The sequence below is a fragment of the Mirounga leonina genome, unplaced genomic scaffold, assembly GCF_011800145.1.
Source record: "Mirounga leonina isolate KUSES-001 unplaced genomic scaffold, KU_Mleo_1.0 Mir_94, whole genome shotgun sequence".
Classification (NCBI taxonomy): domain Eukaryota; kingdom Metazoa; phylum Chordata; class Mammalia; order Carnivora; family Phocidae; genus Mirounga; species Mirounga leonina.
In genome coordinates this window covers 9,039,690-9,056,051 of record NW_023270855.1, presented here as the reverse complement: position 1 = coordinate 9,056,051, position 16,362 = coordinate 9,039,690, and the positions used below count along the sequence as shown (strand labels likewise).

At 48.5% G+C, this 16,362-nt stretch overlaps 1 protein-coding gene and 1 long non-coding RNA gene across 2 annotated transcripts in view; one reads left to right on the top strand and one right to left on the bottom strand.

The window, feature by feature from the left end:
• The first annotated feature begins 10,197 nt into the window (after positions 1 to 10,197).
• The window catches only part of LOC118005366, a 19,607-nt gene continuing 13,442 nt past the window's right edge, over positions 10,198 to 16,362 (top strand). The window contains exon 1 of the long non-coding RNA XR_004677810.1: positions 10,198 to 11,559. This is a non-coding gene — a long non-coding RNA (uncharacterized LOC118005366). The remainder of the gene's footprint in view (positions 11,560 to 16,362) is intronic.
• The window catches only part of SRGAP3 (SLIT-ROBO Rho GTPase activating protein 3), a 326,327-nt gene continuing 324,548 nt past the window's right edge, over positions 14,584 to 16,362 (bottom strand). Inside the window, exon 29 of the mRNA XM_034997259.1 lies at positions 14,584 to 15,596. Coding sequence (XP_034853150.1) covers positions 15,183 to 15,596 — 414 coding nt within the window. The 3' untranslated portion in view covers positions 14,584 to 15,182. The remainder of the gene's footprint in view (positions 15,597 to 16,362) is intronic.

Here is a 16,362-nt window from a genome sequence, read left to right as displayed (position 1 = left end):
AGAAGAAGAAGAAGAAGAAGAAGAAGAAGAAGAAGAAGAAGAAGAAGGAGAAGAAGAAGGAGAAAAGAAGAAGAAGAAGAAGAGGGTACCACATGGCAAACACTTCTAGATGTGATACAACATGAAGCAAACATCATCTAGGGAGCATTCCTCCCAAAAATGGTGAGCCTGAATCTAATCAAACATTTGGACCCAACTTCTAGTCTACAACACATACATGGAGGACAGCAACCAGGGAATTGAGATAACAACCAGACAAATCCAGACCATGGGGCATTCTATAAGAAAACGAATCAGAGTAATTCAACAGGTCATGAGCAGAAGTCACTGTTCTAGAATAAAATCTATAAAGAACTTATCAAACTCAACACCCAAAGAACAAATGATCCAATCAAGAAATGGGCAGAAGACATGAACAGACATTTTTCCAAAGAAGACATCCAAATGGCAACAGACACATGAAAAAGTGCTCAACATCGCTCGGCATCAGGGAACTCCAAATCAAAACCTCAATGAGATACCACCTCACACCAGTCAGAATGGCTAAAATTAACAAGTCAGGAAACGACAGATGTTGGTGGGGATGCGGAGAAAGGGGAACCCTCCTACACTGTTGTGGGAATGCAAGCTGGTGCAGCCACTCTGGAAAACAGTATGGAGGTTCCTCAAAAAGTTGAAAATAGAGCTACCATACGATCCAGCAATTGCACTACTGGGTATTTACCCCAAAGATACAAATGTAGGGATCCGAAGGGGTGCGTGCACCCCGATGTTTATAGCAGCAATGTCCACAATGGCCAAACTATGGAAAGAGCTAAGATGTCCATCGACAGATGAATGGATAAAGAAGATGTGGTGTATATATATACATATATATATGTATATATATACACATACACACACACACAATGGGATATTATGCAGCCATCAAAAAAAACAAAATCTTGACATTTGCAATGACGTGGATGGAACTAGAGGGTATTATGCTAAGCAAACTAAGTCAATCAGAGAAAGACATGTATCATATGACCTCACTGATATGAGGAATTCTTAATCTCAGGAAACAAACCGAGGGTTGCTAGAGTGGTGGGGGGTGGGAGGGATGGGGTGACTGGGTGATGGACATTGGGGAGGGTATTGCTATGGTGAGAGCTGTGAATTGTGTAAGACTGCTGAATCACAGACCTGTACTTCTGAAACAAATAATGCATTATATGTTAAAAAAAAAAAAAGAAGAAGAAGAAGAAGAAGATAGTAGGAAGGGAAAAATGAAGGGAGGAAAATCGGAGGGGAGAAGAACCATGAGAGACTATGGACTCTGAGAAACAAACTGAGGGTTCTAGAGGGGAGGGGGTAGGGGGATGGGTTAGCCTGGTGATGAGTATTAAAGAGGGCATGTATTGAATGGAGCACTGGGTGTTATACGCAAACAATGAATCATAGAACACTACATCAAAAACTGATGATGTAATGTATGGTGATTAATGTAACATAATTAAAATTAAAAAAAAGAAAAAAGAAAGAAAAAAAAAGACTTATAGCCATCACCCTGTTATACCCTTGTTTGGACCCTGATTTGAACAAACTAATCTTTCAAAGAGATTTTTGCGAACAATCAATGAATTTTGAATTTGAATTAGGTATTACATTATATTGAGAAGTTATTATTAATTTTATTAGGTTGACAATGGGATTGTCATTATGTAGAAAAATGTCATTTTTAGAGATACATGCTGATATATTTCACAGTAAAGTGTCATGATGTCAGTGATTTATCTGACATTTTAAAAAGATGAAGCAAATTAGAAAAATTCAAATAATTATTAAATCAGATAGACATAATGGGTTAATTATGCTATTCCCTATATTCTTCTACATGTTTGAAATTTTTCACACTAAAAATTGGAGACCACTGATCCTTCCCGCCATCTTACAAATGGCCACATGGGGACAGTAGAGTACTGAGCTTGATGTGCACCCAAGCTTTGAGTTAGAAATGCAGAAGAGTTATCACCCCATTCGTTCTTTATTCATTTACTTCATCATCCTTGCATCTAATCCACCTTTAGTGAGCACCAACTTACTAAAGGATGCTGAGCTGGACCTACAGGGGATAAAGAGTCAAATGCACCCCTACCCCTGCCCTCCCGCAGGAATTTACCTATCTGGGGGCTGGGACTGGGTGTCACCAGGAGCCTCTGTCTTGGTGGGGAGGGGGTCTCTGCTAATATTGGTGGGGAGGGGGTCTGTGCTAATATGGGTGTCTCTATGTTTGATGTCACTGGAACGGAGGCCTTGGCTGGGCATGCTGGAAACAAAGACATTAATATGGACGCGGGGGCCTGGGGGTGGGGAGCTGTTGACCTCTTCCACAAGCATTCGGGTTTACACACTTAGCAACTATATGATCTTGGACAAGTTCTTTTACCTTGCTGAACCTCATAGGGCTAAGCAGAGTTCACACCTTATAGCTTTTCTGTTGGAAAAGAATGAGAGAGTCTATATAAATTGCTTAGAATGGGATCTGGCACATAGTAGGTGTTCAATGTGAACATATTTAGGTCTCCCTGTTCCCCTGTGGAGCCCTGGGTTGGAAGCAGGCAGTCAGCTGGTCTGATTTACATGAAGGCCCCGGTTCTGCTGGGGAAAATGATGACTGTGGCCTTGAGACTGGGCACTGGAATTAAGACTGTCCAAAAAGCAAGATCGTAATGATAGGATTGGAGCAGAGCAGCTACTTCTCTTGAGGATTTTCTCTGTGCTCAGCACTATCCCACGCCTACTACATGTACTAACTTACTTCTCTCAACAAGCCTAAAAGGCAAGTACTGTCACTATCTCCACTTTTAGGCTGAGGAGACTGAGGGACAGAGCTAGTAAAGAACTTTTCTGAGGTTTCTCAGGTGGTAAGGAGAGGAGGCCAGGATTTAAACCCAGGCAGTCCTATTCATATCCATGAGTCCTATTCATATCCACTGTACCCTTCTTTGGCAATGGGCGCTGCAGAAAGACAAAGCATTTTCCTACAGAGAGAGTGTGTGTCATCCTGCCATTGACAGGAGTCTGTGGACCTGTGGAAGGGTGGCAAGAAGGGCCAAGGTCATGTTCTGAATGCATTTCTCAAGAGCATCCGCTGGACAATGGGGACCACGATTGGCTCCTGGGGTTTGGTTGCCCAGCATCATTTTTCTGATAATAGAATCCATCTCTTCCTTTCGGAGAACCACTCTTACCCTATTCTCAACCAGGTGGCCAGGCAAGGCTCATGACAGCAACCACTAGTTCAAAAATGGCCAAATGACGAGACCTGGTTAATGACAGTAAGGTCCACCCGCAACTCAGGGATTGGTTCATGGGAAGCTTGTGACTCAAGACCGACCAATCAGAGAAAATTCTGGAACTCTCGCCCCTCTATTGGGAAAGACGATACATTCATTTTCTGCTGCTGTAGCTGAAGGCTAACGTGTATACTGGAATTGCTTTGGGCCATCCTTGTCATCACTTGGAAAGAGTCAGCCTGAAGGAGAGCAGAGCTGAGAGGTAGAGATGGAAGCTTGTTGACATTGTTGGAACACCTGGGTCCAGTCCTGCCTGAATCCTAATTTTCTTTTCATTCAGATGAGGGGCAAAAGTTATTCCTTTCCATTTATGCTAGCTGAGTTGGGTTTTTGAGTCCTAACTTAATGCATTTCTCAACATCATGACATAAAGCAGAAAGAGCCGAGCTATTTATCAGGGCATCAAAGACCTAGGAGAACTGGTATAGGTTCATTTAAAAGAATGGGCACAGGAAGAAGGAAAATCTTGTTCCATACATGACAGGCCTCTGTAAGTTGCCTATAAAGAAGGTCTGCAGGTCTGTTCCATGCCTGAGCCGTTGATCTCCATATTGGGAAGAATTCAAATAAACGCCTTAAGAGGTTTGATGGGTGGTATGTGGATGGAGAAAGGGAGCAAAGCTGGAAGTCCAGAAACAAAATAGGGTGGTGGTGCTCACAGCCCATAAATAACAACAACAACAATTGCCCCTCCTCCTCCTCTACATCAGACCTCAGGTGAAGAGAAGCAGGTTAATTATGACCCGGGCCCATGCAATCCTTGAATCTCCAATCATCACCCAAACCTCCGTTGTTAAAAAGTAGCTGTGATCTAGAAGCCAGACATCATTTTTTAACAGCAACAAATAGGATCAAATAATGCCCCTATTAAAACCTTCCAAAGGTTTCTCGGAACAAAATTCTCAAAGGGACTCTGTATATGCCCTCCTCCCTGCCAGCCCATTTTCTCATCTCTCACCCCCGCAGCCCCCCACTGGCTTTCTCCATTCTTATGTGCCAGGCTCTTTCTCACCTCAGGGGATTTGTCCATGATGATCGCCCATCTGGTCCCCGCTCCAACCTCAGCTTCACCCCTGCACATGGTGAGCTCCTTCTCAGGCTTCTGTTCCAGTTTGAACTTCTTCTCCTCGGAGGGGCTGTCCCAACCTCCCAGTCTAAAGCAGCCCCCAACATCCTCCCTCCCCATACCCTTGGTGTTTCCCGTTTCCTTGTTGTCATTGTTTGATCTCCAGCATTTGACCATGAACTCCAAAGGGATCTTGGTCTGCTTCATTTACAGCTATATCCCCAGTACCAATGCCTGGCACACAGTAGGTGCCCAAGAACAATCTGTTAAATGAGTGAATGACAGCCAAAGATGTGATTTTGTTTAGTTACCACAGGCTCCTCTCTCAGAAATGGCATTTGCCTCCAGTTGTGCATGAATATTCATTTTGTGCATAAATAAATATTCACTGAGCACTTACTAGGTGCTAGGCACCACACCACCGTCAGGAGATAGTGTGGACAAATAGACAAAACCCCAGACTTTCGAACATTGCAAACATTCTAGTTTGGGGGAGAGCAACAATACATAGGTAAACAAATAAAATAAATTGCAATGATGATAGGTGCAATGAGGAAAATAAAACAAATTAGCCTGATAGTGACTGGGGGAGGGGCAGCTCTAACAAGGTGGTCAGAGGAGGCCCCGCTGAGGCAATGGCATCTGAACAGAAAGCATAGGGAAGAGGAGGCGGCAGCAGGGAGAAGAGGCTGGGAGGGAGTGTTGCAGACAGAGGGCTAAGTGAGGACAAAGGCCCTGAAGTATGTGGCCCTCAGCGGGGCCCAAGGAGAGGAGAGCTCGGGCGGAGAGTGACAAGGGTGGGGAGGAGGCGAGGTAGGCCAGATGGGCAGGGGCCGGAGCCATGGGGCCTTGTGGGATTTGGAGCGGAGATTCCAGGCCCTCTGGGGAGGCTGGGGAGGCTGCAGGTGAGCAGGATGTGATTTGCCCGGTGCTGGTTCTGTAAGACGTCCCTCTCTCATTATTTGCTCCTCGAATCCCAGGCTGGACTTCCTGAGGTAGCCCAAGAGGCTGGGAAGTTTCTTCTCCTCTCTGCCTCTTCCTAGCACCCCTTATTCAGGCACAGTCCCCACTCACTGCCAGAAGGACAGCTGCCATTGCTGCTAGTAGAGGTGGTCTCTTTTTGGTGCTCCCCACTCCCTCGTCCTTCTCCGCATCCCTCCACTGCTAAAGGGCCTCACGTGGCCGCTCGCGGTGGGGGGGGGCCTGCGGCTGGGTGCCCTGAGGCAGCAAGGGGGTCATTTCTAGGCCTCATTGGCGGAGGGGTGGGGGGTATAGGTGTCTGTTGGGAGGGTCTTAGGAAGGCTTCCTTCACTACCCACACGCCCTCTTTCTCTAGAGAATTGTCCACTAGGAGATGTTCATTCCTGTCAGAGGCAGGAGGTGGCCCCTGGCGGCAGCCTGAGGCAAGATGGCTTGGCAGAACCTTGAATCCACCTTGTCTTCTTTTTCTGAGGTTGTCTGAGCGATAGCCAGAGACAGCACACCACCCATCCCCACCGCATCTGCCCCGGGGCCAAGCACAAGGGCCCCCCCGCCCGGTGAGGTATCCCGGGTCAAACGCACCCAGACCAGCGAAGCTCCTAGTCACATGCTGTGCTCTGTTCCGAGTCATGCCCAGGGGCCTGTCTGGTGCTCTGGCCTGGGAGGGAGTAGCAAAGACCCAGCTGCCGCGTGAGACAGTCCAAGCGGGGACCCCAGCTCTGACCTCCTAGCACACGTCTGATGGTGTTACTTACCCTCTTTGTGCTATTTCCTCGTGAGTAAACTGGGAATCATGATAGAACCTACTTTATAGGGTGGTCGAGAGGATGAATGGTTAATTTATATGTGGAAGGGCTGAGGAGAATGTCTGGAACATAGTAAGCACTCCAAACATGTTGGCTATTACCATTCTTTCCTCTCTTTCCTGCTGGTTGCAAGAAACAAACCTACTCAAGTTACACCAAGTAAAGGCGTTGAGTGTAAGGTCTTCTGGTGAAGGAGAGGCTTGGGGCAGGTAGCAGATGGCTTGGCTCTCAAAGGCCACCGCTGCCTCCATTTGTCTCACCAGACCCATCGGCTTGCTCGTGTTCACCGGGTCTCCTCCCTCGTGACTTCAACCTCCATATGGTGGTCCATAAGGGTCACCTCCGTGCCTCCAATCTCCTCATCATTGTGGCCATTCATCTTCCCCTCTTCCTGCTAACACGTCATTTTCTTACTTGCAGCTCAAACTTCCTTTAAAAAGGCCATTTATTGACTCAGCTTACCAAGGGCCAAGGTTACTAACCAACCCACCATCAACTGCCTTTGGTTCAACTGCCATTTTTGGCCCAATCAGTTGGGGCCAGGAGATGGGGTGACATGACACCAAATGTGGCCACTGAAGCCACAGGGGTGATAGGATGTTCCCTGTAAACAGCAGGGTGGGCATGGCAGGGGATGGTTGCCATTTCCCATGTGTTTTTCTATAGCTTTCTGCCAAGGCACCAAGTGAGCCCTCAGATCCGGAAGAAATAGTCAAGATCAATATCCTCAACCCATTATTTTATAGATGAGAAAACTGAGGCTCAGCCAGGGGAATAGACTTGCTCCAAATCTGGTAGCCAGCAAATGGCAGGATCCTAGTTCAAGACCTCCTTAAAGCTCGTTTGGTTCTACCACCCACTCTTCCTTTCTCAGACAGTGACAGACGCAGCAAAAACTCCTCAATGAGTAGAAGTGACCAGGGACTAATACAGTAGCATTGTGGAGTGCTTGGATGGCTTGGGCATGTTACATAGCTCTTACTTTCCAGACTTCACTCCACCCTGAGAAGTGGCCTCTCATTAGCCCCACATTCCTTAGGAAACGGTGGCTCTGGGAGGTTTGTCGCTTGCCAAGGTCAACCAGCTGATACAAGTCACGGCTGGGAGCCATGCTCAAGTTTGTCTGAACTCAGGGCCTTTGCACTTGCCCCCATGCCCAAAAGCTCACCAAGATCACCCAGTCAATGTAGAATGTGGGGGTAGGGTGTGCTAGGAGTGGGTGTTGGGGGGAGTAGCTAGATCCCAAGGAACATGGGCCCAGGGCCAGGAGAGCCAGAGGTATCTTCTCTCCCTTAATGTGATCCTGGGACTTTGGGCAAGTCCTGGCTCCTCTCTGTTGCTCAGCTTCCCCATCTGGAAAATGAACATCTCATCCACTATCTGTATGTTCTTTGGGGAGTTGGAGTAAAAAAAAAATGAGAAAATAAATATGGCACTAATGCAAAGAATCCCTAATACTTACTTCTCCTCAATATTAGAGTTTAGAAGAGATTGATAAATAATAGAGTTATCATGGGTTTCAGGAGAAGCCGGCATAGACTTTAATCTTAAGGTGGTGGTCGGGCCAATGAGGCCTCCCCACATCCAGGACTTGGGGCACCACATAATCCTGCCTGGCCTGAAAGGGCCGAACCAGTAGGTGGTGCCTACATTTCGTCTGGCAGGCAGGGTGGCAGAGGGGACGGGTTTGGGCCCCAGCACAGGGTCTGTTATGGAATCCCAGACTGAAACCTCCTACACATCGATTTCCTCATATATAAAATAGGGATACGAACATAATTCACCCCTGCAGGTGGTTTTAAGGGTTCAGTGTGAAGTGTGCAAAATATTTTGTACCATGTTCTTAGGAAGAGCATAGAGTATGTACTCCATGCGTATTAGCTTTATTATTAAGTTAATCTGTTGTCCATGCGTAAGTGCAAAGTTCTAGTGTATTTACATGGACATCTTTCTAGGGTATCAGTTAGCTCTTGTTGCATAACTAATCACTCTAAAATGTAGTCACTGAAAACAACCTCCATTTATCACTTCTTATGGGTCTAGAGGATGAGGACAGATCCCTAGGATCTCCTTTGGGCAGCTCTTATTTCCTGACACAGGGTTTGGGTGGGGTCGACACCACCCTTGGAACCACGGACTGCCGAGGCCCATTGGTCTATCCTATCCCTCGGGCCTGCTTCGGGAGCAAACCTGAAGCTCAGTTCCGGCCAGTGTGAAGCAAACCTAAGACCTGCATTGTATTGACGCTGAGGAGGTGCAGACAAAGGGAGCTTCTGCAGAGATCCCAGACAGCCTGTGTGAGCCTGAAGTTAACACGCGGAGCTGAGGAGAGCCAACGAGAGGGAAGCAGAGAACCCCAGCCTGGAGGCAACACTCACATTCTCATGTCCTCCTGTATTTGAAGCCGGTCCTAGCCTAGAGTTTCCAGTTATGTGAGCCAATAAATTCTTTTTTAAAAGGCTGTTTGGATTGGATAGCTTGTCACTTGCAAACAAAGAGTCCTAAACAGATATGTCCAGAAGTGGACAGTCCAGCAATGGACTGCTTTGTGGCTAGCAAAGCAGACAAGCACTTAAAATGTGCCTTCTCTTTGTGTCTCGGTGGCACAAAGACACTGTCCTATTAATCATTGTCATAATGAGTCAAAGGTGACTTCAGAATCCTGGAGTGATCATTGGTGCAAGTAAACTGTGAGCAGCTTGAGGGTAGGAACTGGGTCTTATCCACCTGTTTCCCCAGAAGCTAACTCAGGGCACGGTGCACACAAAGGTGCTTCCTACACTCCTGTTGAATGAATGAGAAGCCTGTGATCTGAGGCTCTCAAGTGAGCACGGTTGCTACGAGCAAGTGAAAGGTGATAGAATGTATAGAAAATGTAGCCTGTCAGAAGGTTTCCCAGTACTGGGCCCTGGAATTAGCAAGGGGCCAGCACTGAATGCTGGGAGCTTAGGGTGAGAATAATGGATTCCCTGAGGCTGGGAGAAGACCTCATTCTCTTCTGCACAGAAGCCCCTGCATGAAGATCCACCACAGAGTTCATCAGAAGGGAAAGGCCCGGAGCCTTCTTGGACTGCGGCAGGCCGCAGACTGCCTTAATCGTGGAGTGCTACCACCAACGCTGATGTAATGGACGTGCTCGATGACAGGCAGTACAACAAACTTGCAGAGAGCATGGCTCTGGGTTCAGATTGGGCTCCTTCGCTTCCTAGCCTAGCCTTGGGTGAGCCACCTAACCTCTTAGAGCCTCAGTTTCCCCATCTGCAGAATGGGATTTAAGAAGGGTACTTACCTTCAATAACCATTATGAGAATTTGATGAGAAAATGCATGTAAAGGGCTTTAATCTAGTGCCTGGGACAGAAATAAGAGATCAATAAACACTTCACAAACACACACACACACACAGATTTAAAATAAAAAAAATCCAAGGGGCAGTATCACATGTGTGAAGACACAAATGCTAAAATGTTGCATATGCCTTCACAGGGAACTCAGGATCCTGTGGCCTCTGGTGACCTGTCTGAAACTTCTGAAGGCACTCTTGCAGATGACCACTCCTTCTCCCATTTCCCCTTCTTTGACGTTTCCAGTTCCACCTTCCCACAGTTACCTTTTTCTTTCTTTTTTTAAGGATTTTATTTATTTATTTGACAGAGAGAGACACAGTGAGAGAGGGAACACAAGCAGGGGGAGTGGGAGAGGGAGAAGCAGGCTTCCCGCTGAGCAGGGAGCCCGATGCGGGGCTCGATCCCAGGACCCTGGGATCATGACCAGAGCCGAAGGCAGACGCTTAACGACTGAGCCACCCAGGCGCCCCGTTACCTTTTTTCAATTAGCTCTACTGTTGAAGCAGTCCTCCTTGGAACCTTGGCCTTCCCCTCCTTGGATCTGAGCTAAAGGAGATTTCAGGGACGGTTCCTGGAGGAAGCACACAGAAACACCCCTTTGGGACCTCCCCATCCCCCACGTGCCACCTCGCCCTTCCAAAAAGCCACAGGAGCATGTTTGAGAAAAGTTAAGCTGTTTTATTTCACAGGATAGCTCCACGTCAAACCAGCAGGCACCATCAGAATACGCAACAGAGGATCCAGTCAGACACTCTATAGGACGGGCGTTTGGTTGTTAAGGTAGAGAAACGATATCCGGAAGAGGGCGACACTTATCATCACATGGGGACAGGCAACCAGCAATTTCCTAGGGTTGTTTTCGTGGGTTTTTTTTTTTTTTCCTGACACAGTCTGGGGAGGAAGGAAACCAAAAGAAACTAAATTGACCAGCCACTCTGAAGCAATCAGAACCAAATCTATTGCCAAACCGTGTAAACAGTCACACTGCCCGGAACTAGAGTCTGGGCCGGAACTCTAGCCAGAATCTACTTCCGTCTAAGGAAGGCCAAGTGCACTCTGGTTGCTCTGGTTCAAGGAACAGCTTTGTTATTTGCCTGGGACAGTTCACACAGGAAGGAGGTGTCGGCAAGGGGCAGCGGTGGCCATTCGGCCAGTCCCAGAGGATGGGACAGTGGGACGCTTGGCAGACCGACCTCAGAGAAGCCAGGAGGAGTCCGGCACGGCAGCGACGTCCCTTCTCTCGGCTCCCCCAGGGCGGCTTTGGGTATGTGGGGATTTCTCTCCACGGCTGCTCCGAAGAGAGGAGGCCCCAGAGAACCGGGGAAGTTGACATGAAACGTCAGCATTAGCTCTGCATAGCAGAAAATCAGCTAAGCAACACCTCGCTCACCCCTTCCTGCCTTGTCCTCCCCGCCCGTCCTCCCGAGCCCCACAAGGGTCCCCTGCCAGGGTTGGGAGCCAGCCATTCTTCTTTCTGGGATTCTCAGGAGAATGAGGCATTTGCTCAAGTGTGGAACCATCTGGACGTGTGAAAAGTTAGGAATAGAAAGACTGAGAGAAAGAACCATCACATTAGTCCTTGTGGTTTTCCATCGGCCGCGGACGTGTGCTGAGTGCTAAGGAGCAACCAGGCCCCAGAAGTCCTCTGCATCCGTGCCTCCTGAATGAGAAAAGTATACCCAACAAGGCACTCCAAGGGACTCCAGCAGAGAAGCCGGCCCCACGTAAAGGCCCTTCCCCTCACTGGCTCCCCTTTGTGTACCACAACCCAGTTCTGAAGTGTTTATAAGGCAGATCTCTGAGCTGCTACTTCCAGCCGGGCGCCAAACGCTGGCCCCGTTTCCCTGCGTCTCTTCCCACTCGGATTTCTTCGTTGAATAGAAACCTTTCATCCCTTGGGAATCCACTTCTCCCCTGCCTCTTGGCCTGGTGACCTCAGAGAAAAGACTCCCAAGTCTAATTCCCAAGCTTACAATTCCCTCCAGTTGTGTGCTCTGTCCGGGGTTCAAAAGGCGCTTCAAGGTGAGAAATCGTTAGCACTGAAAACAAGGAAAGGCAAGAAGTTTTCATAGAATCCCACAGCTCAGAGCAGCTCTTTAAGAGGAAAGGGGAATAAAGGGAGAGAGGGAGAGTGGGGTAGGAAGCACGGCTTGTTCTCAATTTTATCGGAGAAAGGTCTTTAGCGGCAGCTGGGCCCCAGGGCCCAGGAAACTAGACCAGGAATGAATTGTCTTTGGTCAGTTTTAAATGAACATCTTGCTGGTTCATTCCTAAAACAGACTAAACATCGGTTACACATAAAGACAAAAGGCTTGACCTCAGGGTAAGTCGAAGGTTAAGAAAAGAAATCATTCTGTGAAGAAAAAAAATAAAATGCCCGTTATCAATGAACTGATCAGTATAGCTCTCAGTAATGGCGATGAACAAGTAGGTAAACACCACTCCCCCTTGTACAATTGGTTATATTGAGGACTACTAACTAGGTTTACTACATTTCCCCCACACTCACTGTACAGTTAGGTTTCTGGTATTTGTTTTTTTACATTGATCTATCTACTAGGTGCAAAGATTTGGTGAGTGGCATTGGCTATAATTTAATCGTAGCCTTTTTAAAAATTACAGTTTCACATTTTAACAGTTACTTTCCAGCATTTAAGCAAATACAGCAATATATAGTGGACTAACACAGGCAGGAGTCAGGAAGAGAATGCCAATGCTCAGTGACCGTGGATGGGACAGGATGCGTGTGGAGGGTGGTGGAGACATGCATAGTGGCCAGATGAGGGAGTGCGGGGGGAGTGCAGGAAAGGATTTTTCCATTTGGTTCTGCGTCAAGGGTCAGATCTGGGGCTGGATGAGTAGGGCTTCCCTAAATGTGAACTCATCAGCCGTTTCCCAGTGGAAAAATAGGTACTTAAAAAAAAACAGCTAAGGCTCTGCCTTCAGGTAATTTGGTTAAGGGCAGATCCATTTTCAGTAGGGAAAAATGCAGTCAATTCATGGGAAAACCCACACGGTCTGACTGGTGTTCTATGTATCAGGCAACAGATTTGTCAACTCAGATTTTCGCTTTTCATCTGGTAGTCATGGCAAAGAATGTGACACAGGAGGCTACTGCATTTAAGGTCTGGGGGTATCTCTGGGGTAGAAATGAGAAGCCTGTGTCCTGGCTGGACACAGTCCTTGTGTCCTTGCAGGTAAACGTCTGACACAGCCCTTGCTCTCGGCCATCCATTAAATCTTGGGCACGTCACAGCACATCCCAAGGCCTTGCTTTCTTTTTTAAGCTGTAGAATGGGGATGTCGTCATCTGCTCAAAGACAGAGGGGCTCCTAACTGGTTCTGAGGCTCTTTCATTTCCGGGAGCTCAAACAGAATGGTTCGTTTTAGGCTAAACAAGGAAAGTTTGTCATTGACCTCTCTCTGGCACTCTTTGTGCCCTTTCTCGATTTTTCCACCGAGTGTGCAAACTGCCAATCCCTCCGACAAGGCAGAACAGCTTAGCACTCCTACACACCCAGGCATTAGTGATTTAATAGGCCCCTCCCCCTGGGGCGTATTTACCTTTTTATGGAGGACCAGAAGAGATGGGAAAACTTAATCCAGTGGGGTGAAATGGTAATGACAGAATTTCAAGCATCAATAGGTAGTATCTCTGTAGGGCTGTGCTTCAGGGCTCTTAAGAAACTGTTAGGAAAATTCCACTGCCCAGTTCTCAAATGCCATTAGAAGACTTCAAAAGGAAGATCCTGGATGGGTTTTGATCTAAAAGACTTACCTTACTAATGACAATAAAAAGAGCAATCGTGTTGGCACAGTGCTTTCCAGCTTACAGAACTTGCTCATTTACATTTTACCTTTGTTACCTTCATTTTATGGAGCAGGAAACTGGGGCTCAATGAGGTGGAGTGACATGCCCAAAGTTCCACAGCTCCTATGGGGTGGGGGCTGGGACGCAAACACAGGACTTTTGACTCCAAACCACAGCCATGGAGATACACTCAGAGGCCTCGGGAGAAAGAGAGAAAGCTTGAGAACAGTAAGGAGACCCTTGGCTTGGAATGAGGGGATGAATAAAAGTGGTCCCCATAGGATCTGATCCACCTGTGTTCCATTAGCCAGAAACAGCCTATCTCTGGAAAATGAAAAGATCAAAAGAGGAAGTAAAATGGAACAAGAATGATCCAGAAGGCCTTTTCCCAGCTGAGAGGGAGAAGTCTAGCTCCTAATTCCTAAAAGTCACTCACCTCAGTTCTATCACCATATTTGCAATTACATTAAATGCTCTGGAGGTGGTGGGGGGAGCGTGTTGGGGGGGGGGGGACGGGTTGAGAAGGGAAGGGAAGGGAGAGAGGGAAGCCATTTCACCTGCATAAACTCAACCGGAGTGTTTTCTGGGACGGAAAGTGCCAAGGATGGCCCCCCTCTGGCCCCTACTGAGAGGCTCCTGGGCCTCATGCAGGAGGGCACCAGCCAAAGTGGGTCACGGACTGATTTTAAATTAAAATGACATGACTGAAAGCCTCCTTGCCTGTTTAGTTCCAGATCTGACACAGTATAATTAGTAGAAAGAAGAAAAGAAAAAATTAAATATTTTGAAAATGGTATAAGTTAAACCTCTATAGTTACCACAGATTTATTCCTACAGCGTGTCTAGGTTTTGAAGTGTTCCACACCACTGTTTTTGTTTTTCCTTTTTCCCAACCACACAGAACACTGTGCTACGATGGGGCTTAGGTTCTCACTACCCCCTTTTTCTACATACAAACACAAGGATGCTGTGGTCAGGGGCCATCTCGCCAACATCCTCCCGTGCCTTCGGGGGTACAGTTGGCCCTCGGCCTCAGGGTGGAAAGGCAGGGTCTCTGGGGTGGACGGGGCGGGGGGTGTTCTGTGAAGGGTTCCCCACCTCTAGGAGCAGCCTGCTTGGGGGTACCGCCTGCCCCACCCTTCCGTTAGGGGCAGACTGTTCTGGAAGGCCACGACTTCTGGAGACAGTGGGAGACTACTGTGTGTTTTTCTGCAGGTTAGTGGTGTATTGCTTCGTTCGAAGTCACTGAGGCCTCTAAATTCTCCCAGAAAGGTCCCTGTAAGTCCCACCAAGTAACTCAGCAGGAGGTGTTTGGTGGCATGGGTCTGAGGTAAATCTAAGTTTCATAAAAAGAAAAAAGGAGATCCTATATACATTTAGTCGTGTGTCCAGATCTAGTATATGTATATAGATGCATAAATATATATATATACACACACCGACACATACATGTATGTGTGTATATATGCACACATATATATACACACATATTTATGTATGCAGAGAGAATGTCGAGAGAATAATTTTCCAGTGACCATAGGCGGGGAAGCCGTCGAACATTTTGGCCCAAGCTGAGGAGATGCTCTAGTGGGGCCTCCTGCCCTCCCGCCTCTCCGCCCCCACCCCCCGCCCGGGGGGCCTGCTCGCACACGGGAGGTCTGTGGGATTCACATGGCTGAATACCAGCTGCGGCCAGCGCCCGGGCCTGGCGCTGCACAGACGCGCTTCCAGGCGACCTTCTGGTCCCTGCCCGCCAAGGCCAGGAGCCCGTGGCAAGGCCGCGGAGGTCAGAGAGGCCCCCCTCAGCCGTGGCGGCGCCGCCCCGTGCTGTAGGTCACATGGTGCCCGACTTGTCCGCGGAGCTGTTGGGGAACATCTTCTCGGTGGGCGTCACGGCCGGGCTGCCCACGCCCGAGCTGCTGCTGCTGCTGGAGCGATGCTGCACCACGGGCCGCACGGGCCGCATGGGGGGCGGGCGCAGCTGCGCGCCGGCCAGACGCGCCGACAGGGCGGGCTTGAACGTGGTCATCATCTCGGTGGACGAGCTGCTGCTGCGGCGCATGGCGGCGTCCGGGTCGCGGATGACGATGGTGTGCAGGGGGCTGGCGGGCTCGGAGCTGATGGGGCCCGGCGGGTTCTTCAGGGGCTCCAGGGTGTCCAGCACCACATCTGGCGCCTGCTTGACCGTGTTCTGTCTCTCGAGTTCCCGCAACTCGTGCAGAGCCGTGCTCATGGTCTTCTCGATGTCCTGCCCACAGAAAGAGCTCTGGTCAGCACAGGGGCCGGAGGCCTGGCCTCCAGGCCTGCCCCAGCTGCTAATCGGCCTATGGGCTTCGTACAGAGGCACACGAGCCTCATGCCTGGGATGGAGATGAAATCTCCAGGGTGTCCTACGACCAACTGAGGGAATCCGTGTGGGCACCACCTGCACACTTGCCTGCACAGGTAGCAGACTGCAATGAGGGCGGACTACTGGTCGAGAAGGTCGGCTCTGGAATCAGACAGGCATGGGTTCGAATCCTGACTCTGCCACTTCCTTGCTATGTCACTTTGGACAAGTTACCTCACCTCTCTGAGCCTCAGAATCCTCATTGGTGAACACAGATCATGAGAACACGACCTCAGGGGGCTGATGAGTGTGTTAAATGATATGGTCCCTGTGAAGAGGTTCCCATGGCCCCTGACACATAGTAGGCACTCACAAATAATAATGGCAGTAACAATGGTAATAAGAGAGCACCAATCCAAGCCCTTTCCTTTCGTAGCTCATTTAATCCTCACACTTATAAAGTAGGAACTACCATTATGCTCATTTCACACGTGAGAAAATGGAAGCTCAGCCTGGTTAAGTAACTTGCCCAAGGTCACACAGCTAGTTAGTAACATAGCCCAAGTCTCAACCTAGAGCCCAGGCCCCTAGCCGTTATTGTTATTTTTTAAAAATTATTTATTTATTTAAGTAATCTCTACCCCCAATGTGGGGCTCGAACTCAACCTGGAGATCAAGAGTTGTA